General features: G+C 50.4%; 10 protein-coding genes across 10 annotated transcripts; 5 read left to right on the top strand and 5 right to left on the bottom strand.

Moving 5' to 3' along the window:
- Positions 1–196: 196 nt before the first annotated feature.
- P153DRAFT_393962 (FAD monooxygenase-like protein) lies at positions 197–2,693 on the bottom strand. The gene is made up of 2 exons (XM_033671282.1): positions 2,141–2,693; positions 197–2,093 (listed from the first exon to the last, which is right to left on the bottom strand). Exons 1-2 carry the CDS (start codon positions 2,398–2,400, stop codon positions 314–316), a joined length of 2,040 nt encoding a protein of 679 aa, XP_033527413.1. The 5' UTR covers positions 2,401–2,693; the 3' UTR covers positions 197–313.
- Positions 2,694–2,849: 156 nt separating this feature from the next.
- On the top strand, positions 2,850–4,872 carry P153DRAFT_283176 (amidase; the record flags this gene model as incomplete). Its single annotated transcript, XM_033663249.1, has 6 exons — positions 2,850–2,954; positions 3,006–3,127; positions 3,335–3,599; positions 3,656–3,850; positions 3,914–4,276; positions 4,324–4,872. 6 exons carry the CDS (start codon positions 2,850–2,852, stop codon positions 4,870–4,872), a joined length of 1,599 nt encoding a protein of 532 aa, XP_033527412.1.
- A 281-nt stretch (positions 4,873–5,153) lies between these two features.
- P153DRAFT_309954 (polysaccharide deacetylase family protein) lies at positions 5,154–6,491 on the top strand. Its single transcript, XM_033664757.1, has 3 exons — positions 5,154–5,459; positions 5,520–5,998; positions 6,062–6,491. The coding sequence occupies exons 1-3, from the start codon at positions 5,354–5,356 to the stop codon at positions 6,455–6,457; spliced, it is 981 nt and encodes a 326-aa protein (XP_033527411.1). The 5' UTR covers positions 5,154–5,353; the 3' UTR covers positions 6,458–6,491.
- A 1,522-nt stretch (positions 6,492–8,013) lies between these two features.
- P153DRAFT_429025 (uncharacterized protein) lies at positions 8,014–10,795 on the bottom strand (the record flags this gene model as incomplete). Its single annotated transcript, XM_033672746.1, has 6 exons — positions 8,014–8,651; positions 8,714–8,749; positions 8,809–9,017; positions 9,207–9,478; positions 9,607–10,381; positions 10,503–10,795. 6 exons carry the CDS (start codon positions 10,793–10,795, stop codon positions 8,014–8,016), a joined length of 2,223 nt encoding a protein of 740 aa, XP_033527410.1.
- A 713-nt stretch (positions 10,796–11,508) lies between these two features.
- On the top strand, positions 11,509–13,741 carry P153DRAFT_364253 (uncharacterized protein). The gene is made up of 5 exons (XM_033667556.1): positions 11,509–11,577; positions 11,642–11,780; positions 11,830–12,109; positions 12,157–13,141; positions 13,193–13,741. The coding sequence occupies exons 3-5, from the start codon at positions 11,952–11,954 to the stop codon at positions 13,634–13,636; spliced, it is 1,587 nt and encodes a 528-aa protein (XP_033527409.1). The 5' UTR covers positions 11,509–11,577; positions 11,642–11,780; positions 11,830–11,951; the 3' UTR covers positions 13,637–13,741.
- A 541-nt stretch (positions 13,742–14,282) lies between these two features.
- Positions 14,283–15,880, bottom strand: P153DRAFT_393957 (12-oxophytodienoate reductase 1). Its single transcript, XM_033671281.1, has 3 exons — positions 15,451–15,880; positions 14,800–15,404; positions 14,283–14,750 (listed from the first exon to the last, which is right to left on the bottom strand). Exons 1-3 carry the CDS (start codon positions 15,691–15,693, stop codon positions 14,369–14,371), a joined length of 1,230 nt encoding a protein of 409 aa, XP_033527408.1. The 5' UTR covers positions 15,694–15,880; the 3' UTR covers positions 14,283–14,368.
- A 152-nt stretch (positions 15,881–16,032) lies between these two features.
- On the top strand, positions 16,033–20,813 carry P153DRAFT_178276 (xanthine dehydrogenase/oxidase). The gene is made up of 2 exons (XM_033662348.1): positions 16,033–20,135; positions 20,189–20,813. The coding sequence occupies exons 1-2, from the start codon at positions 16,146–16,148 to the stop codon at positions 20,666–20,668; spliced, it is 4,470 nt and encodes a 1,489-aa protein (XP_033527407.1). The 5' UTR covers positions 16,033–16,145; the 3' UTR covers positions 20,669–20,813.
- A 35-nt stretch (positions 20,814–20,848) lies between these two features.
- P153DRAFT_178267 (uncharacterized protein) lies at positions 20,849–22,158 on the bottom strand. The gene has a single exon (XM_033662347.1). It carries the CDS (start codon positions 21,991–21,993, stop codon positions 20,959–20,961), a length of 1,035 nt encoding a protein of 344 aa, XP_033527406.1. The 5' UTR covers positions 21,994–22,158; the 3' UTR covers positions 20,849–20,958.
- A 165-nt stretch (positions 22,159–22,323) lies between these two features.
- P153DRAFT_373646 (NAD(P)-binding protein) lies at positions 22,324–23,448 on the bottom strand (the record flags this gene model as incomplete). Its single annotated transcript, XM_033669467.1, has 3 exons — positions 22,324–22,410; positions 22,461–23,181; positions 23,264–23,448. The coding sequence occupies 3 exons, from the start codon at positions 23,446–23,448 to the stop codon at positions 22,324–22,326; spliced, it is 993 nt and encodes a 330-aa protein (XP_033527405.1).
- A 745-nt stretch (positions 23,449–24,193) lies between these two features.
- Positions 24,194–27,674, top strand: P153DRAFT_333875 (ARM repeat-containing protein). The gene is made up of 5 exons (XM_033665583.1): positions 24,194–24,347; positions 24,400–24,489; positions 24,538–24,600; positions 24,753–25,135; positions 25,189–27,674. Exons 1-5 carry the CDS (start codon positions 24,266–24,268, stop codon positions 27,637–27,639), a joined length of 3,069 nt encoding a protein of 1,022 aa, XP_033527404.1. The 5' UTR covers positions 24,194–24,265; the 3' UTR covers positions 27,640–27,674.
- Positions 27,675–27,680: the final 6 nt, after the last annotated feature.

Genomic DNA, 27,680 nt, shown 5'->3' with positions numbered 1-27,680 from the left:
GAGCACGATTACGGGCAGCAGGATGGCTGAGGTTTGGCATCGTTCGTGGTTTGCAATATCTGCTTAGGCGTATAAGCTTGCAAGACTTCAGAAAACCTTGGCTTGCTGAGCGCCCCCAAAAGGGTGTGTAAGCTCTTTGATCAGTTGACGTATGCACACCTAAAGAGTCGAGAGCTGATGGTAACATGTGCGAGATGAAAAGTATTAAATTGTTAAATTATCCATGTAGCTCTGTCCCCTCGCCAGAGCCTGCACTAAACGCCGTTATTGGGTATGCAAAGAACAGAATCTGTAGCGGTCTATATAGGGTCTTCTACATGTCTCGCATGAATTGCTCATAATAATCGTCCATCCATTGTACAGCAGCCATTCCATTCTCTCGGGTGCCATCCGCAAACCGGCGTAAAGTCCCAACATATCCGTCGGGACGTACATTTAAAACGACGACCTCACTCTTATCAAGGCCATCTAACCATTTGTCCATACAAGTTTGTTTTCGGGTATCTTGCTCAGGGATATTGTCAAGGTAGAAAGTGAATGCCGACTCGCGCAAAACAGTGGGCAATTGCTTGAGTTCGATATTGTTGCGGTCCATGTCTGTCACAAGAGAATATGTGAAGACACCACTAATAGGTGTATATCGCTCAGGCAAGACGAACTGGTCGTGGGGCGCAGCGAGAGGTGGTTGGACAGTATATGATGCGTTGCCGGCAGCGGTGATGCGGCCGACGTAGGACGAGTTGCCGGATTGCTGCTGGCACACAGTTTCCAAGAAAGGCATTGCGGCGTGTACGTCATGCGCGAAGAAATATATCCGGAATTGACCCAACGCGGGGATGTCTGTTTGGATATCAACGGGGTTGGCATCGATATAACGTGTGACTTTAGCTGGGGGAAGCAGGAAACCTGGCGTGAGGGAGCCACGACAGTGGCCGTTGGGTGGCTGAATGTTCAAGATGTTAGTCTCGTAGCTAACGCCATATCCACTGATGAAAGCAACATTCTTAGCGAAGTTGGCTGCGAGGGCAACTGGGTCACCGGCATGGAATGCACCCGCATGTTCGTAGTCAAAGTCAATAAGGTCTTGTGCAATTTTCTTGCGTTCCTGCTCGTAACTCTCCAGAAGGCTGGGCTTGGCAAGACCACGGACTTGAAAGTTGAGTTTCCAAGCAAGATTCCATGAATCGTGCATCGAGCAGTTCATTCCTTGGGCTGCTTTGGGACTGTGAGTATGACTCGCATCTCCAGCGATGAAGACCCTCCGCGCTTTGTCGGTGAATTTGGAGGCCACTCTCTGACCGATTTTGTAGCGACCAAACCATTCAACACACTTCCATTCGAGTCTGTAGGGCTGCATGATGGCTTGAGCGCGTTTCTGCACAAATTCCTGTGTTGCCTGCTCTCTTCCAACCGCCTCGGTCGATTCTGGTCTGAGTTCAATGTACAAGCGCGTGAGGCCCCTTTCACGAGGAATCATCAGCACTGATCCCAGCGCCTCCGACTGCACGACCACCTTGCTCCAGATGTCGGGGAAGTCGGTATCAAGTACACCGTCTAGAACACCCCAGACAGCTTCAGACGAGGAACCTACGGGCGTCGAGCCAGGTATGCACTTTCGTACCTTGGAGTGAGCACCGTCGCAGCCCACGATGTACCGTGTTGCGAAGGACTTTTTGGTATGATTCACATTCTGCAAACAATTGACTGTAAGGGGGCGTACGGACATGGGCGTGTACTCGAAATCAACAAAGGCGGTGTTGCGAGAGACGACGGTGCCTCGCTCTCTGAGGTCGTCCTCGAAGATGTTCTCGACCATGCCCTGATGTACCAGCAAGATGTACGGATCGAGCAGGTCTACCACGGGCGGGTAGTGGATCTCGCGCCCAGTGCGGTGCAGTGTCTCATCCGGCGTCGACGACCAGAAGGCAATGTCGTAGATCTTGACGCCCTTGCGCAACAGCGGCTCTGCGATGCGCATCTGGCGCAGCGTCTCGATCGTCTTGGGCTGGATGCCATCGGCGCGGCCTGTGGCGGTACGGTCGGAGCGGTCGTCAATGATCCTCGTCTTAATGCCATAGCGCACAAGGTTGTCTCTGACTGGGTTAGCTGGTGCCGTCCTGCTTGATCCGACTACACCTACGCAAGCATCAGGCCTGCGGGCCCAGCTCCCACCACCAAGACATCGCTCATGAAGCTAGAGTAGTCCTCGTCCTTCACATAGGAGAATTGCGAGGCCGCTTCTGTGTTGGTAGTCGTCGTGGTAGTCGTGGTGCTGCTGCCAGACGTGTGCGTGCGAGACTCGGAGTCAGCCGTCAGTCCAGGAGCCATCTTGTGCAGCTTCGACGTCGGAGGACTGGCAGATGTTGACCGCTTCATGAGGCTCCATATTGAGGGAGCCATGCTATAAACCTGCTGCTTCCTATGATATCGATCGCTGGCCGCTAAAGGTGCGAAAATGGGGGTTCGGGACGCAGAAACGGAAAATATTCAATCCTCTGCTTGACGTCTGCCCCATCTTCATATCATCCAAAACTATCATGGCGTAGGCCAATGCGCCAGTTGCCGTGGGCAAATATTTCTTTTCTGGAGCGAATGGGCTGATTACTCGCGGGTAGCTAGGGATTACTGCGAAGACGTTGGTCACCGGCAGAAGGTGCACTCCCGCGCAGTTCACTAGACCCTGTCTGACCCCCACTATTCATGACCCTCAAAACTTCACCCGCCCCCATAACGATCCGAGGTACCGTGTCGACAGGGCCGTCATTTCCAGGCCATACACTCTGTTTCTAGTCGCGTGACCACGCATGTTTTGAGCGCGATAGAACCCTTTCACAACATCCAGTCTCACCATGACAGTCCCGGATCCTGAGTGGCTGCAAACAGCCACCAAGAAACGCCAGCTACGCGACCAAGCCATTCAAACCTTCGCTGAGACTCTCCAAACTCCAAGCAAGGTATGCATCCCCTCATCTTCACACGTGGCGCACGTGTTGACAGCGCTCCAGCTGCCGCTTGACGGATCTGGCACTTTCAATGATCAATCGCGGCTCTCCGCGGGCGCCATCCCGCAGACGATCTCTTCGGGCGTTTTTAATGCGTCCACAATTCTCGAATATCACATCCGGCGGTATTTAGCCCTACGTACATGCTCCACTCATCGTACCATGCTCACACCATTCTTCGCAGGGCGATAGAAGCTCACAGACATGTAAAGTCTCCGACGGTTCATTTGAATTCACGGCACCCAATTTGCTAACGCGCACAGACGAACTGGCACGTTTACACCCGCTGATCCTATGATGTAACCGAAATTACTGACCGAGATGGGCTAAAGCTTAACGGAAATTCTGTTCGACGATGCAACTAAGCAAGCCAATGAGCTCGACAAGTTCTTCAAAACTCATGGCCGCCTCGTGGGACCCCTACATGGCATTCCTATGACTGTCAAAGATCAATTCGACATCGCGGGATATGACAGCACATTGGGATATGTTGGGCGTGCATTCAAGCCAGCGGCACAGGACTGTGTCCTGGTCGCGATGCTGAAACAGATGGGAGCGGTGATTTTCGCCAAGACCAATCTACCGCAGAGTATCATGGTAAGGAATGCGTACATGGCGATGCGTGAAGTCGCAATAAGCTTACTTTCGGCAAGTGGTGCGAAACCGAGAACCCATTATGGGGGCTCACGACCCACCCAAAGAACCCTGACTTTACTCCAGGCGGCTCGACTGGCGGAGAAGGAACACTCCTATCGCTCGGAGGCACTGCTGTCGGATGGGGCACAGATATAGGTGGAAGCATTCGCATTCCTTCTCATATGAATGGTCTGTACGGCTTCAAACCTAGTGTATGTGCTCCATTTATGAACTGCCTCGGTAATTCTAGCTGCATTTGCTGATTCGCTTCCCAGAGTTCTCGCTTACCATACCACGGTGTTGCTGTCTCCACCGAAGGCCAGGAGCATGTACCGTCGGTGATTGGACCTATGAGTCGTGACATGGAGTCGCTGATTGTTGCTACCCAAGCCGTTATTGATGGAGCCCCGTGGAACTTGGACCCCAAATGCTGCCCTGTGCCATGGCGTTCCACAATCTTCGAAGGCGTGCAATCTCGGCCCTTGGTCATTGCTGTCATGCGAGATGATGGAGTCGTCAGGCCGCATCCGCCTGTGACACGCGTATTGGAGGAGGTCGTGGCGAAATTGAAGCAGGCTGGACATGAAATTGTGCCATGGACGCCCGGAAGTTTGCACCAAGAATGCATCGACATCATGGTGAGTTCCTAGTCCAAGCTCTATCCACATAGCTGACTTATGTATAGGATCAATACTACACAGCTGATGGAGGCGAAGACATCCGAAGGGATATGGAAGAAGGCGGTGAACCTTACATCCCACACGTCGAGGCCCTCGTCAACAGGGGCAAGCCTATCTCTGTTTACTCCTACTGGCAGCTCAATAGGCAAAAGCTTGCTGCGCAGAAGCGATTCCTCGACCTTTGGAATTCGACAAAATCTCCAGAATCCGGCAAGCAGATCGATATTATGCTGGCACCTGTCATGCCTCATTCTGCAGTTCCACACCGCACGTGCCGATGGGTCGGATACACAAAGATCTTCAACTTCGTAGATTACCCCTCTGTAGTTTTACCTGCTGGTCAAGTCTCGAAGGAGCTCGACACTGCAGCTGCCGGGCAGATGGGTACCTACCAACCCCGGAATCCATTAGACGAGTGGAACTGGAACTTATTCGATGTCGATTCGATGGATGGCATGCCGATTGGTGTGCAAGTGATCACATGCCGACTACAAGAGGAAAAGGCGCTTGGAGCAGCAAAGTCTATTGACAAAATACTGCGTGGCTTGACGTAGCTTTGGCAATGTAGGCATATGCAAGGGGTATTTAGCATCCAAGTTACAATCTATCATTCTGTAGGCGAAAGAGAGGGTCGCTGCATGTCTTAGTGAACATTGTACTTGGGTTACGAGTTGTTACAGCGTCAACCTGATCAGTTTCCAATCTCTGTAGAATTCCATTGTTGTCGACTATGATTCATCTTCGCACTTACCAGATTGGGCGTTACTACACGTGTGGACGCGACACGCGCCGATAAGCAGCCGTCGGATGATATCTGACCCACCCCCACCTTCCGATTTGGCTTACTCCACCCCTCTTGCCCTGCATGAAAATGCTCTCCAAGGCTGAGCGGGGTTAAGTTGGAGCTTGATTGACGCTGTATCTATCTCGAATTGGAGTTCGTCCTCGATCATCCCGCGTTGATTTGCATCGCTCTCTACGTTCTACTCAGTATCGTCATCACATTCTTCACCTTCAACACAGATTCCAACCACAATGGGCAAAAAGCGCGTCCTCGTGAGCTACGGTGTCGATGTTGACGCCGTAGCTGGTTGGCTTGGTTCGTACGGCGGGGAAGACTCGACGAGCGATATCAGCAGAGGTGTGTTGCGTTGCTGCTTGCGCTGCCACCATCTCCTGAGCCTGCGTTGACAAAATCCAGGTCTATGGGCAGGTACAGTAGGAACACAACGCCTCTTGAAGCTTTTCGCCAAGTACGACATCAAGACTACATGGTTCATTCCCGGACATTCGCTTGAGACCTTCCCCGAAGATTGCGCTGCGGTACGCGACGCAGGTCACGAAATTGGGCTACATGGCTATTCGCACGAAAACCCCGCGGACATGACTTTCGAGCAGCAGCGCGATGTGCTCGACAAAACGTACAAATTATTGACGAAGTTTTGTGGAAAGCCGCCGAGGGGGAGTGTGGCGCCATGGTGGGAGACAAGTAAGGAGGGATGTGATTTGCTCCTGCAGTATGGTATTGAATACGATCATTCGATGAGCCACCAGGACCACAAGTGCTATTGGTTGAGGGCCGAAGATAAGTGGACCAAGATCGATTACTCGAAGAAAGCAGAAGAGTGGATGAAACCGTTAGTCAAGGGACAGACGACAGGGCTTGTGGAGATCCCAGGTGTAAGTTTACACCAAACATATACTTGAAATGGTTCCGATTGGACGATTATTGACGCAAAGCAGAGTTGGTACATCGACGACCTCCCACCCATGATGTTCATCAAAAACGCGCCCAATTCTCATGGCTGGGTGAACCCTCGCGACGTGGAACAACTCTGGATGGACCACTTCGACTACTTTTACCGCGAGTACGATGAATTTGTTTTCCCAATGACCATTCACCCCGATGTGTCTGGCCGACCACATGTCCTGTTTATGCACGAACGCATCATTGAGCATATCAACAAGCATGAGGGCGTCGAGTGGGTGACTATGGAGCAGATGGCAGATGAGTTCAAGAAGAACAACGAGGTCCCTGAAGGCGCAAAGATGCCAGCGGCGGTTGGAGAGATATTGAAGTTGCAGAAGGAGGGGAAGGCATATTCGGCGTTTGAGTATGATGGGCCAATTCCAGAATAAGCCCTCTCGTTTTTGAATAGCAATGAACTCATCCATATCTCCATCTTGGTTCCAGAAAAACCCCACTTGATGACGACGTGCAACGGGGAGCTACTCAACTAAGTCTGCCAGTGCAAACAAATCCCGCGAGGGCCAAAGATCTTGTAAACCCACTCTTGCGGTATGCCATGGTCTTTCAAGTAGACGCATCCAACGGTTGAAAATGCGTTGTAGAGGTTCTTGGTTACTACACGTTTATCCGCATCGTCGCCGTTGATGAACCTGTCAAACGACACAATGGCTATATCTACAGCCTCAGTCGATTTTCCGTCAATCAACTTTTTTGACCAAAACATAGCGGTGCTGTGGTACTCTAGTGGCCATACCTGAGTCATGCAAGTCATTTCGGGCTGCTAGTTTGAGGGGCGGAACATCTCGATCTTCCCGCACGATACATCGATTCAGTACCCGCCTTGGGCATTTGCCAAACTTACAACTGAGTCGTAAGAGCCGACGACTAGTCGATTCAGAAATACGCCACATTCAACAAGATCGAAGAGATCGATGGCGAAGCTTCAAACCCAAGTCACTGTGTACTTGCAACGCGATGAGACCGCTGCAATAAGGATGGGGTTACCTATAAGGCTTTGGGATGCATTATCACCATTTCGCCTATTTTGATAACATAGACTGCTTGAGCTCTGGAGTACATTCTTCCGTTGTTCGACGAGTAATGGAAGAATTAATGGAAAGTTGGATAGGTATGCGAGCGAAGATATACATAGAGAAGCCGCGCTGCTGAACTTTGCGCAGACCGGACATAATAAGGATCGAGAGGATATAGACGCGAAGCTTTGATGGGGGGAGACTACGCGACCACTACGCGTGACGTCATGTTTATTTGTAAGGTTCGTGACGCGAGATGTGCCGCAGAGTTAGATGGAAAATTTCAGTCGACTTCATCTTGACAGAAAAGCTCTTAGGAGGCGAACTGCTCAAGCTTCCACCAGGTATACCATTGTAGTCTAGATGTTCATTTGACATACACGAGTTGTTTGTGACGTATTTCGATCTTAACGTTCCCCTCTCCCATTGATATTCTCTCCCGTGATGCAAAGTATTGGGTAAATCGGAAATCCTCTCGATGTGAATTGCTTATGTTCTCTGTATCGTGATATTAATCTGATGGAGCTGAATCAAGAGATCGAGTATCGAGCGCCCCTTAGAATACAAGAATCTACCTTAGAAGCCAGAGTCCATCGGATGAAAACATCCTTCAAAGTCACGTTTCACTGGGTCTCAACATCGCGTCTCTTCTGGACTCATTCCTGACTACGAACTCCATCGCTGAAGCGTCTATCTTCTTTTGTTTTCTCCTGATCTCTAACTTGGATAATTTCTCGTTCTGAACCGGTGCATCTGTTTCATATCTTCAAAGTAGTATCCCTTGAAAATGAAAGGGGGTGAGGTTATCATACGGCAAGATCTGACGTCAAGGACCTCCTAGACCTGTTTCTCAGTATGTCTTCGCTCGCTAAAATAACGAACGCCCCTGCTTTTCTTCGTCCTTTGCCAATTCACGGCTTGGAGACTTTCCCATCCTCAACCGGACGTATCTGTTCTTCATCTTCAGAGCGCTGTCTCTTGGAAGTGATGAGCTTTATCCTATCTCTGAGCTCCATAAATTGATGTGACTGGTGCTGGATAGATGGCCCACCATAGGTGGCTAGCAATGAAACCCCACCGACGGCTACAGTTACTGGTAGTGCAATTGCCCAGAAGAGTGTCTGTGTGCTATCCATATCTCTTACATCTGTAGTGCTCATCCCGAAGACGGATGAGACGAACGACAGAGGTAGGAATACGATCGTCACAAGGGTGAAGATTAGGATTGCCTTCAAATTGCCTTCCTCTGCGATGTCGATAATGTGTCGAAGAGCTTCAGCCAGTTTCTTAGCCTCTTTGTACAGGTCTTGAACATCTTCCTCAAACTTTGGGAAATATTGCGCTGTAGGTCCTTTGATTGTGGGCTTTTCCAACCCAACATATGCTTGAATGCGAACTTGATTTGTGATACGGAAGCTGCTACTGTCGAGAACCTCTCTCAAGGCACTCAAGGCATCTCGCTGCTGTGAAAATACGGAAGTTACCACCTCGATTTCCTCCTTTAGAAGGTAGAGCTCTCTCAGGACACGCTTGGATGGTTTTGCACTAGCTTCGTAACGCTGATAGGGTTAGCCACGTTCAAGTCTGGCAACTGTAACAAGATGGACGTACCAAGCGGATCAGTCATTCTCGGTATAGTTCCAGGATCTGAAGATCGTGTAATAGAGGTCGGTTTACAAGTACGCAAAGACTTAGGAGGATCGTACTCGCTGGCGTGGTACGCTTGTGAAGTACTGGATTCAAACTTTCTCCAGTATGTGCCATAAGCATCAACTCATCTCGAGCACTAGAAAGTGCGTTTTCAGCAACCTTCGCAAAGTATTCAACCCCAGTGACGTCTTTCCGTTCCCCAAACAATGCTGGTACATTTGTAGGAGCAGCCGGGGCGACACCGATGTCCTGTGGTGTTCGCACACTGTAAGCAGAGTAGTAGATGAGCTGAAAAATATTCTCCGCAGCTTTTACTAAAGCAGTCGGTAGCAGATAATTTTTACTTCACTGGTCGTCCCCGTTTGCGACGCTGCTTCGAATGTCTACGGCTTTGACGAGTAACTTCTTAGTACATCGATGGATGGCTGTCACAAATTCAAGTAGGCGCTCATACCTCGTTTCCCACTCGTGTGTGGAGATCGACACTAGCCAATGACCCAAATCATTTCGGGCTTCCAATCGAACATCGGCATCGTTTGCAATCTGGGCTTGTTGTAGATGATCGAGCGCATCATCAATGTCCGGATAGTGGATCGACTTGCGGCAAAGAGCGCACTGGTTCATAGGGACATCTAACCCTTTGACTTGGTGCATTTGCAAGTAACTTGTCTCCGGGACATTCTTTATGGTGTAGATGAGGGTATGTCGTCGGTCTAACTCATGTTGCTAATGTTTAATGTTCTCCTTACATGTCTGAAGTAGGATCTGTGGCAGTGAGTCGATGCAGGTCGTAGTTCGACACGAATGATGCCGAACTATACAGTGAAAGATCACAAGAATGCAGCACAACGTACCTTGCTTATCACGTCTACAGAGCCCCAACATCGCTGAACTAGTGTATGATCAAAGTGTTTTTGTACAAACTGAGTTATCAGCTCTTTAAGCGCGGATACCAGAGCATCTCGTTCAGCGCATGATTTCGCCATTTGCCAATGAGTGGCGCGCCTGTCCGCAGGAGAGGTGTCAGTGGCGACAAGAACGTCAGCAGTGACAGAACTCTCTTCCGGGACTACTGGGTGCTCCGGACGTTGGATCGGCGCGCTTCTGCGAGAGACGACATCTGCATCGCTGTCCTCCAAACCACTCTCCTCACCACCTGTGTTTTGGATCTCCTCGTCCGAGTCAGGCAGCTCGACGTCACTGGGGTAGCGCCTAATGATCTCTTGTTCTTCCTCGTCGTCGGCATCCGGCAGGTCCTCTTGCTCTTCCTCTTCATCGGCATCCGGCAGGTCCTCTTGCTCTTCCTCGTCGTCGGCATCCGGCAAGTCCTCTTCCTCTTCCTCTTCATCGGCATCTGGCAGGTTGTCTTGCTCTTCCTCTTCCTCTTCATCGGCATCTGGCAGGTTGTCTTGCTCTTCCTCGTCTTCGTCAGCATCCGGCAAGTCCTCTTGCTCTTCCTCGTCGTCGGCATCCGGCAGGTCCTCTTGCTCTTCCTCATCATCATCATCATCATCAGCATCCAGCGGCAAAGCCAGGTAGCCGTCGTTGTCGTCCGTGAGCCATCCGTACCGCCGTCTCTTGGCGAGCCACTTCGCCCGCAGGCGTTCGTGCCCAGGCGTGACGTTCTTCCTGCTGCAGGGTCAGTAACACTGTGTCAGGATGGATAGAACAGATTTGCGTGGTATACTTGACGATCAGGTCAAACAACGCCGCCCTGTGTTGCTTGTCCTGTGACAGCATTTGCTTATACCTCTTGGCCTTCTTAGATTTGGACAAGCCAGCTGTGGCCTGGACAACATCTTCGCTGATCTTTGGCAGCTGCTTGATAAATTTGGTGTACGCGTCTTTTGCAGCATTGTCTGTGTCTACCGTGCTTTTTCCTTCCTGGCCTCGCGCTCGCACGTTGGCCCGCTGCACAGCCCGAGGCGTGCGGTCTGTGAAGTCGAGGTTTCTTTTGGCCAGGTTGCGCGTAATTCGGTCCTGCTGTGTGGTGGTGAGTGTACCAGTAGTACGGATCCTGCGTTTGTTTTTGCTCTCCGCCATTTTGATCGGACGGGGTGTAGTAGAGCAAGTGATGAATTGTTGAAGTGACGAGCGGTAGACGGGAGAAGTGACGAGCGGTAGACGGGAGAAGCGACAAGCGGTAGGCGGGCGAGATGATAAGCAGTAGGCGGGCGAGGTGACAAGCAGTAGGCGGGCGAGGTGACAAGCGGTAGGCGAGGGAAGTGACAAACGGTAGGCGAGGGAAGTGACGAGCGGTAGGCGGGCGAGATGACGAGCGGTAGGCGGGTGAGATGACAAGTAATAGACGGGCAGGAAGCGTCAAGTGATAGACGAGCAGGAAGTGACAAGTAATAGACGATCAGGAAGCGTCAAGTGATAGACGAGCAGGAAGCGTCAAGTGATAGACAGGAAGACAGCAGTTCCGTTTGTGGCTAGCGTTGAAAGTACATCACTCCTCGCGCCTGTTGGCCCTCGATCTCTTTACCACCGCCAGCATAATCTTTTGTAAGGTTATGCTGTGACATCGCATCTAGTCCATGTGGCTTTAAGGATGCTATGTTGAGGTGGTTGGCACAGTGGTTTTTGGCATTATTGCACTTGGTAGCGACCGCCTGGCAGCGTGTCCGCAGAACCTCGTCCTACTTGGTAGCGACCGCCTGGCAGCGTGTCCGCAGAACCTCGTATCTTGTCTTACTTGGTAGCGACCGCCTGGCAGCGCGTCCGCAGAACCTCGTCTTGCCCCCCAACGACGAGCCGCACCTTGTCGTGGTGTTGGGGCTTTCTACTAAGCCGGCTCACATTCTCTGTACGGGAACTTGAAGGTACGTACATCTGCTTCCCTGACATGCTACGCAGACACTGACACGCATACACTGACACGCATAGAGGAACTGAGTTATAACCCTTCAACATGGGTCCTGTTAATCGTGTAGTTGAGTTGCGTTGCGTTGCGTGCCTGCGTGCGTGCCTGCGTGCCTGCCTAACTGAGTGCACTTGCCGTTTGAGGAATGAGTGCTTTTCAATTGTACCTTCCGTTCCCATTTAGCTTCGTATCCCGTTCTCACTCAACCCAGGTCACTCACCCAAGTTCGCCGCCTTGTCCACCCAAGTTCGCCACCTTGTCCACTCGAGCCCGCCGCCTCGTCCACCTGAGCCTCACCATTCCATCTACATCAGGCCAGCATCAACCTTCGTCATGAAACGTCAGGCGCCAGGCAAGAAGCCTCAGTCCAGGAAGAAGCAGCGTGAATCTCGCACCAGCAACAGCCACACGCCGACTACGCAACGCAAAAACCTGGACACTCTTCACACAGTACGGGTAGCATACGTTAAGTTCGTGAAGCAGGACAAGCAGTATGTTCTAGTTGCACAAGTCCAGCACACAGCTAATTCTTGGGTAGGGGAAACATCTACCAGCCTTTTGTCGACAGGTACATTGCTGCCATCAACGATGGCGTAACGGCCCGCAACGACGACCTCTTCCCTCTAGCCGCCAACATTCTCGACCGACTTGGTGTCAAGAAGCCTACTCCTAACAAAGATGAGGGTCCCGACCTTGATGACTCTGCAAACTCCAGCTCCGATGACTCTGAGGACCCTGACTCCGACTTTGCATACAACTCGAGCCACGCGATGCCTCCGGTCAAGTCCAGGAAGACCTTTGTCAAGTCCAAGAAGACTCCAGTCGAGTCCAAGACGACCCCGGTCAAGCCGACCAAGACCCGACGGATAACAGCAGACGAAGTTTACCAACTCTTCAATGATCAGGTGGTGACTCCCCGAATTAGCTTGTCAGCTACAAATGGCGAATGTGCAAACGCCTGCGCAACCTGTCGAAAAGGTGCCGTGTACGATATCTCATTCCGCCAACTCGTCGAGATGCTTGCGTGGCAATTCATGTCTTTCTATGTCGCAGATCTCGAACCATGGGACAGCTCGCGAGACATTCCTTCGTCAGTCCTTACAACGTTGACCTCTCTAGGTTGCATCTTCGTTAAACCGTTGCTCGATCATTCAAATCATAAAGATTCCTGTACCTTTTGTTTGTGGTGTACAGAACACAAGAAAGTTGAGAAAATTACGTTAAGGTACGGGGTTATAATGGCCATTGGGACGACAAGGGACCTCGACGTTGTTCGGCTGCACCTCACTACACAAGATGACTGGACCCACTTATGCCACCATCCCTACTGCGCCCAACCGGCCCACGGCGTACGAGAGAGTCCACGAGATAACCGCACGCGGAACACGTGCAGACCACCTCGAAGATGCCAGGATAAGGCAGCGTTTATCAACTCCCGTCGGGCGAAATGCACCCACACTCCAACTTGCTACCCGCCTGGTACCAGTTACCTTACATCAACTGAGGCCATCGTCAAGTCAAATGTAGGTTATCCTGCTACACAGCCTCGAACTACCGCTAAACTGTCTGTGCAGATTGCGATCATCAAGGAGAGAATGAGTCACGGGTGTATGTGCGCTGCTCATGCACTGGAGTTTCCTGTTCATGTCTTATTGAAGGCAACTTCCACTAAGGCCAAGTACTATAACAGGAAAGTCAAGACGAAGGTGTGGGACGCGAAGTCGACTAGTCACTACGTCGAGGTATCGCCGCACGCTAGCTCCTTCCAAGAAGCGTATAGGGTTGTTCAAGGATGGTTCGCTGCGATTTATGAACACTACGTTCAGGAGCACTTCATGAACGCGCCATGTGGTGGAGCCAATGCAACAGGGCAATGGTGGGACTCCTTCAGTGCGTGGGAAGCGTCAGAGGTGTTCGTTGCTGGACCTCTGCGAACAGCAATATTCACTGGGAACCATTCGACGAGAAACAAAGCATCTCCAGAGCAGTGCCTCGGCTGGGTGTCCTACTGGGTGTGATGAAAGGACAGGGAAGGCTGGAGTGGGTTGTTGTTGTCGTCGACGCAGACTTTTCGCGCGTAGTGATAGTAGTGTCATAGCCTTGCAACATAATGAAACAAATATCCAATCCAAAGAACAGAACCTAGTTGCGAGACTGAATGAAGATCTGTTGGGAACAGAGAAGGTCAGATGGAGTATGTTTGCGTGGTCATATGAAATTTTTCGCGCTTCGTAGTAGTGATGATATAGCCTAATGAGGCCATGGAATGAATGTTGGACTTTACGTATTATATTGTAATAATTGAACAAATGAAGTGCACAACTAAGTTGGTGAATGGCTCCTGACCGGCATGAACAACAATCGGCATGCAACGTAATATTCCGCATCAAAGCGACGGGGTCGACTCAAATTCCAATCCTGTTCATACAATAGTGTCTTTGATTTGCTGGATGAGAGTCTGATCGGAGGTTCATAACGAAGACCATGCCATGACCAGTTTACCAATCTGAGCTGATCGCACGCTTGTGTTTTCATCAAATCCGGCAATACAACCTGTCAAGTCGTTTCTGAGTGTCTTAAAGACCTCAACAGGTGGATGATTCACTATGGTCTTGGAATTTGATGAGCGAACGTGATGAAGTGGAAGTGATCATGTTCTATGCTGAATTTGACTACTCTAGAAGTGATGAATGCTGATGCAACCTAGCGCCACAAATGCACGAACGTTGACCTAACCAAGCAGAATCCAACTACTTGTGAAATGGGTAGTCAACATATCCTTTCGACGGCGGGTCTGCGCCATAGAATGTGTCACGATCGTACTGGTTCAGTCTCGAGCCCTCAAACAAGCGCTTCGGTAAGTCCGGGTTGGCGATGAACCACCGCCCAAAAATGATAAGGTCAGCATCGCCAGACTCAATTTTCGGCACAGCATTGTCCCGGTTGAATCCACCTGCGGCAAGGAACTTGACACCGCCTTCCTTGAGAACGTTGCGAAAGTTGACGAGCGTGTTGCCGGGAGCCTTGATGGTAGCTTCTGCCTCAACGCCCTTCCCGCCGCTCTTGGTGTAAGCAGAAAGTGCATCCATTTTGGCCTGCTCGTCAAGAACTTCATCGAAGCGTGGCTCGACCCTGATCTTCATTAGCGTCACTTCGGTGGGCTACAACACGCAGCACTTACATGTGCACGTAGAGCGGCCTCTCCTCTTGAGGTAACGTAGCGATCCTCTCGCACAGGTATTCCCAATGCTCGTTCGGGTTGCTGTCTTTGGTATTCTGGAAGTAGTTGTATGGCGATAGACGGATACCGACACGATCAGCGCCGATAGCTTTCGCACACTCCTGGATAACTTCGAGCGGGAAGCGACAACGGTTCTCGACGGATCCACCATACTGATCTGTCCTCGTGTTCACGTTGTCGTGTAGAAACTGATCGAGCAGATATCCGTTCGCTCCGTGGATCTCAATGCCGTCGAAGCCTGCTTCACGCGCTTTCTTCGCTGCCGCGCCCCAGGTCTTCGCTATACCCTGGATCTCCTCGACTGTCAGTGGTCGTGGTAGATGCTCAGCACATACCGTGCCATCCAACCAGCTGCCTCCCATAGATACATTGCTCGAGCTAACTGTCTGTTCTCCAGCTCGGAACGATGGTGGAGAAGCGCGTCCAGTGTGCCACAGTTGGCAAAATATGTAACCGCCCTTCGCATGGACGGCGTCGGTGACTTTTTTCCAGCCCGCGATCTGCGACTCTGAGAAAACACCCGGTACTCCTGGATAACCACTCGCCTTGAGAGGTTAGCTCCACTACAGCACGAGACACTGGAAACCTCACATATTTCGCAATGTCGGTAGCCTCGGTCAATTGCAGACCGCCCTTGCTTGCACGCTGGCTGTAATGCTCAACATGCAAGTCACCTGGTACAAAGACAGCATCACTTTCTTTTATACCTCGCATCCGCGTCAAAGGTGCTTGTACAATTCGGTGCTCAAGGTTTACAGGGCCCAGGTTGAACGGCGTGAAGAGAGCAGTGTCCTTGAGTGGCTTGAAGCCAATAGGAGAGTCCGCTTTCGGCATGTTGGTAAGAAAATCTGGAGAAATGCTGTTTGACGAATTATGAAGAAGTTTCAGAGTTGAAATACGAAAGTTCAAAGGGTTATCAACTTTGCACGCCCGCACTCAAGGTCCTCTCTTGTACCTACACTAATACCAGCCATGATTGCGAATCCCATGTTCGCAAGATGTGTTCCAAAAATGGGGGAGGAGCAGCAATCTTGAGAAGAACATGATGCATGCGCGGCGGCTCGACTGGCCCGCCGTAATCATGCACATGTCGGAAGGCAAGAGTGGGGAAGATGCGGGGTTGGTATGCTTACTCCAACGAGCGGCGGTATTACATCGAACAACTGTAAATATCGCTGAAGAGTCGTTTTCATATCTCAACTAGATTTGTTTCTTGCAGGAGTAGCAGCTTGTTTCGATTCGATCATTTCCGAGACGACATTTCTATACTTAGTCCGACGCCTGTCATGTCTCTCCCCATTCCTCCCTCGTCCGCGGCAACGGGCCGACCGTACCGATCACTATCCGCCAGCGAAGCACTTACGCCACTTATTGCAACAACATACACAACTCCAGACATAATCTGCTACATCAACGGGAGGAGAACTATTATCAGCAATCCAAATCCGACTTGGACTCTATTAGATTACATACGTGCGCAGCCCAATCTCAAAGGAACCAAGTTGGGGTGTGGAAGTGGCGGCTGTGGCAGCTGCACGGTAGTGCTACAAGTAAAATCAGAGAAGAGAAGGATCAAGCATCTGTCTGTGAACGCTTGTCTCTTTCCCCTGGTGGGAGTCGACGGCAAACATGTCATCACCATTGAGGGGCTTGGCAACGTTGACAGGCCACACCCTCTACAAGAAAGGATAGCGAAGCTGCATGGGAGTCAATGCGGCTTCTGTACTCCAGGTATTGTGATGAGTCTATACGCGGTGATCAGGAATTCTTACAATCCCGAGACGAAGAAGTTCCATTTGAGTGCACGTGAAATTGAGATGGAAGGCCATTTAGATGGGAACCTTTGCCGGTGTACGGGGTACAAACCTATTTTGAACGCTGCGAAGACATTCGTCACAGAAGACTTGAAGGGCCAGCTAGCTGAGGAAGACGAGCGAGTTGTCGCGGATTCTGAAAAGTTCGAGAAAGAAATCCACCATATGAAGAGCAGTGGTTGTGTAGGTCTTTCGAAGATCTCTTGTGGACGGCCAGGCGGTTGCTGTCGAGATACGACGTCTGACAGTAGTTCGAATGATAGCAAGTCAGATGCGTCCTCACCCCTGACAGAGATGACAGAGCCGGCCATAAGTTCGGACGATGAACACATCGTTGCAATTATCAATGCCAAAAGTCAATCAAACCAGGACCCTAGTGTTAGCGGAGCAACTTACGCAAAACCTATAAAGAGCAAAGAGCGTGATGCACTTGTTGGGACCAAGACTTCGACGTCGCTCGACACCTCCATAGCATCTTCAGAGAAAGGAATACCTAGGATAGAGCTCAAGGAGTACGTCCCAGATACAGAGCTCATTTTCCCACCGGCACTCTGGAAGTACGAGCAGCAGCCATTGTGTTTCGGTAACGAGAAGAAGATCTGGTTTAGACCAACCAAGCTAGAGCAGTTGGTTGAGCTGAAACATGCTTATCCATCCGCGAAGCTTGTTGGTGGCGCCAGTGAGGTGCAGATCGAAGTACGGTTCAACAATTCCGAGTTCGCTGTCTCTGTATACGTGTCAGACATCGCGGAGTTGAAACACACCAAGCTCCCGTCAGATGCAGAGCTCGACACTGCCGAGGAACTTGTCATTGCTGCAAACACTCCGCTGACTGAACTGGAGGCAATTTGCAAGGAAGTCTACGCCAAGTTGGGCAAGCGCGCCATGGTACTTGAAGCTCTACGTAAACAGCTTCGATACTTTGCTGGCCGTCAGATTCGAAATGTTGCGTCTCTGGCAGGCAACATCGCCACAGCATCGCCGATTTCCGACGCGAATCCTGTTCTGCTAGCAGCAGGTGCGACCCTCGAGGCTGTCAACAAGAAAGATGGCAAAATCGATCTCCCGATGTCAAGCTTCTTTGTTGCTTACCGAACGACGAACCTCCCTGCTGATGCTACTCTCTGCCGCATTCGTATACCTCTTCCTCCCCACAATTCAAGAGAAGTTCTGAAGGCGTACAAGCAAGCCAAAAGAAAAGACGATGATATCGCCATTGTCACAGCCGCATTTCGCGTAAGGCTCGACTCAGATGGTGTGGTTGAAGACGTTTGTTTAGCATATGGCGGTATGGCACCAACCACGAAAGATTCGCCCAAGACTCAGAAAGCTCTCATCGGCAGGCGATGGTTTCATTCAGAAACTCTGGACGCTGCTCTCACCGCTTTACTCGAGGATTACGACCTCCCATACACTGTCCCAGGTGGGATGCCGACCTACAGGAAGACTCTGACCCTTTCATTGTTTTTTCGCTTCTGGCACGAATCTGCCGCAGAGTTTGGTCTCGGCAACGTTGATGATCAGGCTGTAGACGAAATTCATCGTGCCATCTCTGGAGGTACTCGTGACGATTATAATCCCTACGAACAACGCATCGTTGGCAAGCAAATTGCCCACCTATCAGCTTTGAAGCAGTGTACCGGTGAAGCAGAGTATCTTGACGATATGCCACGTCTTGACCGAGAGCTATTTGGTGGTTTGGTCATGTCAAGCAAGGCACATGCGAATATTCTTAGCACCGACTATGAACCAGCGCTCAAGCTACCTGGGGTAGTTGGGTATATCGATCGGAATAGTATTCGCGAGGGCGTGAATATCTGGGGCTCAATCAGGAAAGACGAACCTTTCTTTGCGGAGGACAAAGTGCTATCTCACGGACAAGTCATTGGTATGGTATATGCTGAAACTGCGCTCGAGGCTCAGATGGCTGCAAAGGCTGTCAAGATCGAATACGAGGTTCTGCCACCCATCTTGACTATCGACGAAGCTATCGCAGCAGATTCTTTCTTCGCACATGGAAAGTTTTTGAGGAAAGGACTGGCGATTGACGACAAAATGGAAGAAGCTTTCGCACAGTGTGATAAGATCTTCGAAGGTGTCACCAGAATGGGCGGTCAAGAACACTTTTACCTGGAAACCAATGCTGCACTATCTGTGCCATCAGGCGAGGATGGTGCCATGGAGGTTTGGTCTTCAACACAGAACACTATGGAGACGCAGGAGTTTGTAAGCTCAGTCCTGGGTGTACCTAGCAACCGCATCAATGCCCGCGTCAAACGTATGGGAGGAGGATTCGGGGGCAAAGAGTCTCGCAGTGTTCCGTTTGCTGTCTACACCGCTGTCGCCGCCAGGAAAGAAAAGAGACCGGTTCGGATCATGCTCACCCGCGATGAAGATATGCTACTGAGTGGTCAGCGACATCCATTCCAAGCACGCTGGAAAGTCGGAGTCACGAATGAGGGCAAATTGCTCGCTCTTGAGGCCGACGTCTATAATAACGGCGGCTTCTCTCAGGATATGAGTGGGGCGGTTATGGACAGATGTCTCACGCACTTCGATAACTCGTACGAATGCCCGAACGTTTTCTTGCGAGGTCATGTCTGCAAGACCAACATACACAGCAATACCGCGTATAGAGGTTTTGGCGCGCCGCAAGGAATGTACTTTTCCGAAACTATCATGTACCACGTTGCCGATGGACTGGGCATGGATGTGGATGAGTTGCGATGGAGGAACTTGTATACGCCTGGTGAACACACGCCTTTTTTCCAGAAAATCGATGAAGATTGGCATGTCCCTATGCTACTCCAACAACTCAATAAATCCGCCGACTACGACAACAGGAAGAAAGCTGTCGCAGATTTCAACACCAACAATCGTTGGAAAAAGCGCGGCATCTCCCTCATCCCTTCCAAATTCGGGCTAAGTTTTGCCACCGCCCTGCATCTCAATCAAGCTGGGGCGTATATCAAGATTTATCATGACGGCAGTGTGCTATTGCATCATGGCGGGACAGAAATGGGTCAAGGTCTGTACACGAAGATGTGCCAGATCGCTGCGCAAGAGCTTGGAACTCCGCTCGACGCGATTTACACGCAAGACAGCCAAACATACCAGATTGCAAACGCTTCGCCTACCGCTGCATCTTCTGGCTCAGATCTGAATGGCATGGCGGTGAAGAATGCGTGCGACCAGATCAACGAGCGGTTGAAGCCGTATCGTGAGAAACTGGGTCCCGATGCACCACTCAAAGATCTCGCGCATGCCGCGTACTTGGATCGTGTCAACCTCGCTGCCAATGGGTTCTGGAAGATGCCCAAAGTTGGATATACATGGGGTGATACAAATCTCGAAACTGTTAAACCTATGTACTATTACTGGACACAGGGTGCTTGCTGCTCGGAGGTAGAAGTTGATCTTCTCACGGGAGATCACACTGTTCTGAGAACGGACATTATGATGGTAAGCCCTATGTCTCAGATTGAATCAAAACTGGAAAGCTAACTACGTATCAGGATGTGGGTAACTCCATAAATCCCGCCATAGACTACGGTCAGATTGAAGGCGCCTTCGTCCAAGGCCAAGGTCTCTTCACTATGGAAGAGACTCTCTGGACACGAGATGGCCAACTCTTTACTCGCGGACCTGGCACCTACAAGATTCCAGGCTTTAGCGATATCCCGCAGATCTTCAACGCCTCTCTCCTACGCAACGATAACGAAGGCAAACCCCTGTCTTGGAACCACTTAAGAAGTGTCCAGAGTAGTAAGGGTATCGGGGAGCCGCCGCTGTTCATGGGTAGTACAGTATTCTTTGCGTTGAGAGAGGCGGTGAAGGCCGCAAGAGAGATGAATAAGGCGAGCAACGTGGGGTGGGGATTGGACAGCCCCGCGACGGCGGAGAGGTTGAGACTAGCTGTGGGCGATGAGTTGAGTAGGATGGCAAGGACCGAGAGAAAGGAGGGCGAGACTAGTTTCCTGGTCGCCGTCGCATAACAACCTTTCATTGGGCTATGGTGAAGATAAGCCAGTGTATTGACTTTACGAATGCAATTGTATCTCCGCATCTTATTCGTATTTATTCGCAAGTAACTTTTTGATGGGGAATCTTCAAGAGGTGTCGGAAATTCAATTTAATGTTCAGGTGTAGGAGGCTTGGAGGACCAAGACGCAATGGCCGATATCTATAATAATATAGACAGCATATGGTCTGTCGAATACACTCACATCTTAACACATCAAACAACGTCAAAAAACATTCCGCATCTCAACAGGATACGCTACTCTCATACCTCCATCTCGTTCACTGAACTGCCAAAGTAATACTCGTAGTCCTCCCAATAGTCCTCCCAGTATTCTTCTGCATGCATCTGCATTACCATCTTGTCCGTTTCCAACTCTTCAGCTTTTGCCTTTAGCGAATGCTTTTGTTCTCTTATTGACTTCTTCCTCCCAACAATCGTTCTCACCAAACTCAACGTAGCGTAGAGGGAAAGCGCCGCCAGAACAAATTGGCTCGATATCGGACTCGGCACCAGCATGAAGAAGACCAAATTAGACGCACCGACCATGATCAGAAGGCAATATTCGTCGTCGAACATGCCGAATAAGGAAGCCTGAGTATATTGCATAAACCGGGCGCTGTAGCGAACGGTTGAACTCTTATCGAGATCTAACCATTTCGAAACCTTGGACAATTTGAGGCAAGACCAGATTCTTCCTCGTAAATCGTTGATGGCGAGTACTTTGCAGAGGCCGAATATGAGGAGGATGCTCATCCAGTACAGAGGACTGTCTAGACCGAACAATACGATGCAAAGACCGAAGATGAGCGTGCCGACCAGTCTGACATAGATACTGATAACACTAGGGCCCTCAACGCTCGAAGCATCCACGTCGTTGTCGTATTTTTCTTGGGAAGTCTGAATTATTCCTCGGGCAGCAAGGTCCCGTCTCAGTATGAATTTCTCGGCGAAGCGCTTCGCGTCTATTGTGGTGGAGACCGCGAGCACGCTGTATTCCACCTCAATTTGAGTGAGGGGCAACAGTGTAGTGACAAATGCCCCTGGACGTCTATATTCGTATATCTGACCCTCAAGTTCGTTGACGGCCCAGAAGTAGAGTTCGCTTATGGCATCATTCCTTCGCTCTCGTGTAGCACAAGTTGATGAATATGCGCTGGACGTTGGCGTGCTCGGCCTTGAAGAATTGGGGCTAAAAGCTGACACAAGATGTTGGAGCTCGGTGTTGGTGACAGCCTCTCGAGCATGGGTTCTCGATCTGAACTTAGAAAAGAAGTTGAAGAGCATGATTGTGTTCATGAGCAAGTGGTGGTGGCTGTTGGACTGACTCTAGCGATGTTCGAGTGTTGTGCTTCCAAAAAGAAACCTCTGTCGGAAATTGCGATTGGTGACACTTTTTTTGACTCTGCCCCTCGGTTGGATAGATCGTAAACTGGAAATTAGAGATTGGATAGAAAAGGCCGAACTCAGTGTTCCTATGGTGACGCACACATTTCAAGTAAGAGTGATGGGACGACATGAAGAGCGATACATCCGCTCAAGCAAGCAACATGGTTCATTTGGCAGTGCCGCCTTCTAAAGGGTATCAAAGTTTTCCAGCGAAAGATAATATGAGGAGGCGCTGGACTCTTACGCAGTTGTGGGGTCATGCTTGTCTTCAGATGAAGTACTGCCCGACCCTTGTGCTGCCGCATCGATCTTGTTCTGTGCGAGACGCTGGAATATGTTAAGCTAAGTGCAAGTTTCAATGAAAGTCGCATGCTTACCAGCAAGTTTCTCAGCAGAACCGCGATTGTGACCTTGCCAATGGCAGGAACGTATATCGACGCCTTCTCCTTGACTTCAGGAGTGAAGTTCCTTTCGCTCGAGAAGTTGATGCACACTGCACCATCCCTCATCTTTTCCAAGGGCACCTTGTACTTGTCGCCGGGCACGCCGCTGATGACCACGTCGCTGATGGGCAAGCAGTTTTCGAGTGTCCAGCCAGGCTTCTCGACGACCTCATGTCTCCTCTTACGCAAACCCTCACCCCTTGTAAACTGCTGCACATCAGCGATATCCACACTGTACACACACGCGCCGTCGTTTGCCAATAGCGCTGCCAAAGGCCGCCCAACAACCTCGCTCCTGTTGATAACGGTAATGGTGCGCCCGTGCAGCCTGTTTCCATATGGCAAGATCATGTTGTAGACTCGTAGGTATTCCAAGATCTTGATGACAGCGAGTGGGGTGCAGGGTAAAATGCTCTTCTTGGTGCTCGCGGGATCGAGGAAGCGGATGTTCTGATACATGTTGAAGATGTAGCGGTGAGAGAGCCCTTCAACATCTTTGTCAATGGAGACAATCTGCTGCAAGTACTGGTCTTGTCGGTTGCCGAAGATCGGGTAGTAGACAATGATGCCATCGACGGCAGGGTCGTTGTTCGCGTCGATGAGGGAGTCTTCGAGGAGTTCGCGATCGACTTCTCGCAGGTCAAAGGCGAAGCCACTACGCTCGTCAGCCGCATGTCTGTTTTTTCCACAACATCCCAGCAGCAAGAACTTGTAGTGGATTAGTAAAACATGCTCACTTTTCAGTGCACGTCTTGCCCGTCCATTCTGCGTAGACCCTTGCGGCAGGATCCGCGCTCGACAGGAAGCCAACAAGTAATGGCTTGCGTCCAATGCTCTTCAGACCATCGCGGATCTCTTCGAGAACACTTTTGGCGATATTGTTCGCGAGGATAACTTTGCAGTTGGGTTTCTCGTCGGCCATGGCGGGGACGATGCTCGTTACAAGCAGTGGAAAGAAGATGAACTGACAGCCCTGGGGTCAAGAGTTACGAGAAGACGTGAGCGTTGGACGTGTCGAATCACGCGCTCTTTCTCTCCTTATAAAATCATTCAGTTTCTGTTTCACCACCGCTCCTCTCCCGCAACTGCCGCACTTCTGCGATTCTAACTTTTTCTGCCCCACCATGCGACATCGGCCAATCAGGAGGACACAGTTCATCGGTCCATGGAGATACCTCGGCTGTCCATAGACTAACGTAGACAGGCAATTGCCACCCGCCAAGGCTACTAGCATGGACAGATGAACTTAAGCGAAACATGTTCTAAATAAGTTTAACTTATTAAATTACTTTAGACTTAGATAGCTGTAAAACAAGTTAGGAACAAGTTCTAAAAGTATTTAAAATATCTTTAAAATATATTCTAAAGATATCTCTACAGAAGTAAGGATAATTAGAGTTAGATTAAGGTTAGGGTTTATTGGAGGTTAGGGTTAGATTAAGGTTAGGGTTTGTTAAGGTTAGAGTTAGAAGAATCTATTTAATTTTATCTTTTTTTTAACAGTGTAAAATGTGTTCTGAAAACGTCTAGAATTACTTTAACTAGTGTATAGGCTAGAGTATTGCTAGCTACTTTAAGTGCTTGGCATGGACAGCCGAGGTATTTTCATGGACCGATGAACTGTGTCCTCGCCAATCAGCTCCCTAGCAATACAAACGTCATCGCGTATCTGCGACTTTCCATTCCGAGTAGGAAGTCACCTCCACATAACCCTCTTACTCCTATAACGCGTCTTGATAATGTCAGATATTCAGCAATATCTGCTGGACCATGACAGGAACAGGAAGGAGGCGACAGCGACAGCCCAACGAAGCGCGACGCGTATGCTAGCCGATTGGAGGGGCACGGTGGGATGAAGGCTGATAGAGTGCAGGACTGAAAGAGGGCAATTTGAAGCTTATCGACATCATAACTGAGCTGGGAGAGTACTTCAACAGCGAAGATGGCGCAATTCGATCCAAAAGTAGGCGTGAAACGCAATTATATCTGACCGAGCTAACTCATGGTGCAGCCATATCGTACCTCGCAGAGGTTCTGGCCTCGACTCCGCAAAAAGTGCTGTCTCTCCAGCAGCGTATGTGCCCCTGCCTTGCGAGTTCACACCCACTTCGCACATCCCAGTCCTTCGGGTTCTACCGTGGACCCGCCACACACACGACCTTCAACGAGACGACAAATCGAAAGCTTCGGACAACGCGCAAGTTTGGCAGGCTGACGGACGTGTAGGAAGCCTGCTCTGCGACTACATACTCTCCCGAACAGATGACAAGGAAGGTCTAGGATCCTGCGCGAAGGCGCTGCTGGCATTGGAAGAGCTCGGTAAATGGGACGACGACAGAGTTGTCGGTATCGTGGAAGCGTTACTGAACAACACCCATCCTCTGCGACAGTACAAGCAGCAGAGCGAACGGTATGGCGTTCTACGGTTGATTGATACATTGATGGCAAAATACCGCGAAGTGCTGCGCAGTCACCATAAGTTCACACCAGGTTTCATGTCGCGGTTCATATCGTATTTTGACGGCGAAAAAGATCCGCGGAATTTGATGGTCGTCTTTTCTATACTGAAAGTGCCAATGACGGAGTGGAATGTTGGCGCAGATACACAGGTACGTCCTCTTTCCCCCAAATCTGGGGACCTGTCGATAGCTGACCACTTTAGGACCTTTTCGATGCTGTATTCAATTACTTCCCGATCACATTCCGACCGCCGCCTGACGATCCCTACGGCATCACTGCACAAGATTTGAAAGACAGGCTTAGAGACTGCATTGCCTCTACGCCAGACTTTGCGCCGTATGCCTTCCCGGCGCTGTTGGACAAGCTCGACTCTACTTCCATGAATACGAAACGGGATGTGCTTCAAACAATCACTGCATCTGTAAACGAGTACGGGCCTCGAACAATCGCGATTTACTCAATAACTCTTTGGGACGCTTTGAAATTCGAAATACTCAATGTGCAGGAGGAAGACCTTGCTGAAGAGGCGTTGACAGGTCTTGCCGCAATCGCGAGAACGCTTTCACAATCAGGCAGCGGACCGTTGAACGCTTACCTTAAACCCATAATCAAGGAATGCAACGAGCATCTCGAAGACGCGCCAACTAAACAGTCACAAGCAGCGGCACGCATATTACACAAGATAGCCGATGTGTCATCCGATGTTACTAACATCCTCTTGGCTGGAGTTCTCCCAACACTCTTTCTCTTATTCCAAACGGCGGACACTATGGCCAAGCGACGAGGGCTTCTCGAGGTTCTAGCTCAGCTAATTCGTGCAAATATCGATGTCTATGGTGACTGGCGGTCGATTGGTCCCGCTGGAGATCAAGCGGGAAACAATGCTTTGGCCCAATTCCGCGATCAAGCTCTAGAAGTTATGTCGAGCGGGCTTGAGACCGCCCCGAATAAAGAGGTTTCGTTTCGCTTGGTCTGCCTCGATGGTTTGCTTCAACTGTCGAAGACTCGACAATTGTTAAGCGACGAAGATGTTGGCAAAATCATTCAGCTTTTGCACGCTATTGTCATACATGAGGGGTCATATGGCAAAGACGAAGTTAAAGAGGCAGCAATCAACGGCATTGTTGAGGTCGCTCATCAGAAACCCGAGGTCGTGGTCGAGAAGGCATTCCCAGCGTTCCTGGCGCAGCTTCCTGATTCTGACAAACAAGATTCGAAAGACTACTTACCAACACTAGAAGCCTTTGCAAAACTTGCGGGCGAGGACAAAGTTTTTGACACTGTCATATTACGACTGAAGAACAAGTTCAGCACAGCAGTAAAGGAAGGCGCTTCCCAGTCTTATATCACTGCGTTACTCTCGGCTATGTTGTATGCGCTCAACAAAGGGGAGAGTAAACTTTCGCAAAGCGCAGAGGTCTCGTCTTACTACAAAGACATCGCGTTTCCCCTCCTACAACACACGTCGAGCTCCGATGCATCTCATCCAGCATTTGATGATGAAACGACGCTCGACCTTGTAGGACGCATATGCAACCTCATCGTGAGGTCTCAGTCTATGGAACAGCAAAATGAGGTTGCTGCAGAACTGTACACACTCTTCCGTGGTACCCCGCAAACCGAGCTGCCTCCTTTTAGTACAAGCCCAGCATCAGAAGCGCACAAAACTATGATCGTTTCTACACACCTCCTCGCTTCCTTCCGGAAAGAGACTACCCTTCCTTGCGAACTTCAACTCCTCGTCTCCTCTCTTGCAGATTACGCTCAACAACCGTTCCTTTCTTTGCCTGTCCGCTCGGCCTCCCTCCGCCAAATGTCGCTCGTCATCAACAAGTATTACTCTGCCTCCGCTCTCAGGACATGCATGGACCCGCTGGTTTCGAACTTGGACATTTTCAACCCTGAGAAACTCGACCCACTGCGGATACGCGTCATATTTGCCTGCCTCAAAGGCATTGTACTCCGTAGCAGCCCGGTACTCAATACCCTGTACCCGACATTGCTGTCCTTACTCTCACATCCACAATACGGCATCACAGTGGCGTACGGCTTTACTACACTGTTGCAACCAGATGAGTTGCTTACCAAGGCGAATCATTGCCAGATCTCAGGATTGCACAAGCAGAAGAGTTTCGCGCTATTGATCCCTGCTATCACGCAAGCGTTTAAGGAAGCAAGTGCAGAGACCAAGCCCAACTACCTAATTGCGCTGAGTGGCGCGCTGAGATGGATGCCGTTTGACATCGTTGTCGAAGAGGTCGACCAGCTGGTCACGTTGCTCCTTCAATCGCTTGATTTGAAGGGGGTTGATGTCGTCAAAGAAGCTGCGATCGAAATCCTCACCTCGACCCTCGTCGAGAAACCAAAGAGTCTGGAAGAACACACGGGTAGCCTCATCACACGACTACTCGCCAGTTCTACAGGCGGGAAAGACAAGGACGTAGCGACTCCGCCAAAGGTTCGTGTTGCGGCGTTGAAGTGCTTGACACTGGTGCCGGAGAAGTTTAGGCAGGAGAATGTACTGCCATACAGGAGGCAGGTTGTCAAGAGACTCACAGCTGCGCTGGATGATCGGAAGAGAGAAGTTCGGAGTGCGGCAGTCAAATGTCGGGCGAAGTGGTTAGAGGTGGATGAGGCGGGTGATGATGATTGAGATTGTTTGTCACAGGATGTACGGTTGAACACGGCGTTGCT

Source organism: Dothidotthia symphoricarpi, assembly GCF_010015815.1.
Source record: "Dothidotthia symphoricarpi CBS 119687 unplaced genomic scaffold P153scaffold_4, whole genome shotgun sequence".
Lineage (NCBI taxonomy): Eukaryota > Fungi > Ascomycota > Dothideomycetes > Pleosporales > Dothidotthiaceae > Dothidotthia > Dothidotthia symphoricarpi.
Note: the sequence above shows the minus strand (reverse complement) of the source record. Positions and strands in the feature narration are given on the sequence as shown.

Bases quoted from the DNA above. Each gene is read 5' to 3' on its own strand.
- P153DRAFT_178267 (XM_033662347.1), bottom strand. From the start codon at position 21,993: ATGAACACAATCATGCTCTTCAACTTCTTTTCTAAGTTCAGATCGAGA.
- P153DRAFT_309954 (XM_033664757.1), top strand. From the start codon at position 5,354: ATGGGCAAAAAGCGCGTCCTCGTGAGCTACGGTGTCGATGTTGACGCC. The intron at 5,460-5,519 runs GTGTGTTGCGTT...GACAAAATCCAG, and splicing joins GACGAGCGATATCAGCAGAG to GTCTATGGGCAGGTACAGTA. The intron at 5,999-6,061 runs GTAAGTTTACAC...GACGCAAAGCAG, and splicing joins GGCTTGTGGAGATCCCAGGT to AGTTGGTACATCGACGACCT.
- P153DRAFT_393962 (XM_033671282.1), bottom strand. From the start codon at position 2,400: ATGGCTCCCTCAATATGGAGCCTCATGAAGCGGTCAACATCTGCCAGT. The intron at 2,094-2,140 runs GTAGGTGTAGTC...TAACCCAGTCAG, and splicing joins CCCGCAGGCCTGATGCTTGC to AGACAACCTTGTGCGCTATG.
- P153DRAFT_333875 (XM_033665583.1), top strand. From the start codon at position 24,266: ATGTCAGATATTCAGCAATATCTGCTGGACCATGACAGGAACAGGAAG. The intron at 24,348-24,399 runs GTATGCTAGCCG...GATAGAGTGCAG, and splicing joins AGCCCAACGAAGCGCGACGC to GACTGAAAGAGGGCAATTTG. The intron at 24,490-24,537 runs GTAGGCGTGAAA...CTCATGGTGCAG, and splicing joins TGGCGCAATTCGATCCAAAA to CCATATCGTACCTCGCAGAG.
- P153DRAFT_178276 (XM_033662348.1), top strand. From the start codon at position 16,146: ATGTCTCTCCCCATTCCTCCCTCGTCCGCGGCAACGGGCCGACCGTAC. The intron at 20,136-20,188 runs GTAAGCCCTATG...ACTACGTATCAG, and splicing joins TGAGAACGGACATTATGATG to GATGTGGGTAACTCCATAAA.
- P153DRAFT_364253 (XM_033667556.1), top strand. From the start codon at position 11,952: ATGAAACGTCAGGCGCCAGGCAAGAAGCCTCAGTCCAGGAAGAAGCAG. The intron at 12,110-12,156 runs GTATGTTCTAGT...ATTCTTGGGTAG, and splicing joins TTCGTGAAGCAGGACAAGCA to GGGAAACATCTACCAGCCTT. The intron at 13,142-13,192 runs GTAGGTTATCCT...CTGTCTGTGCAG, and splicing joins AGGCCATCGTCAAGTCAAAT to ATTGCGATCATCAAGGAGAG.
- P153DRAFT_393957 (XM_033671281.1), bottom strand. From the start codon at position 15,693: ATGCCGAAAGCGGACTCTCCTATTGGCTTCAAGCCACTCAAGGACACT. The intron at 15,405-15,450 runs GTGAGGTTTCCA...TAACCTCTCAAG, and splicing joins CTACCGACATTGCGAAATAT to GCGAGTGGTTATCCAGGAGT. The intron at 14,751-14,799 runs GTAAGTGCTGCG...AATGAAGATCAG, and splicing joins AGGCCGCTCTACGTGCACAT to GGTCGAGCCACGCTTCGATG.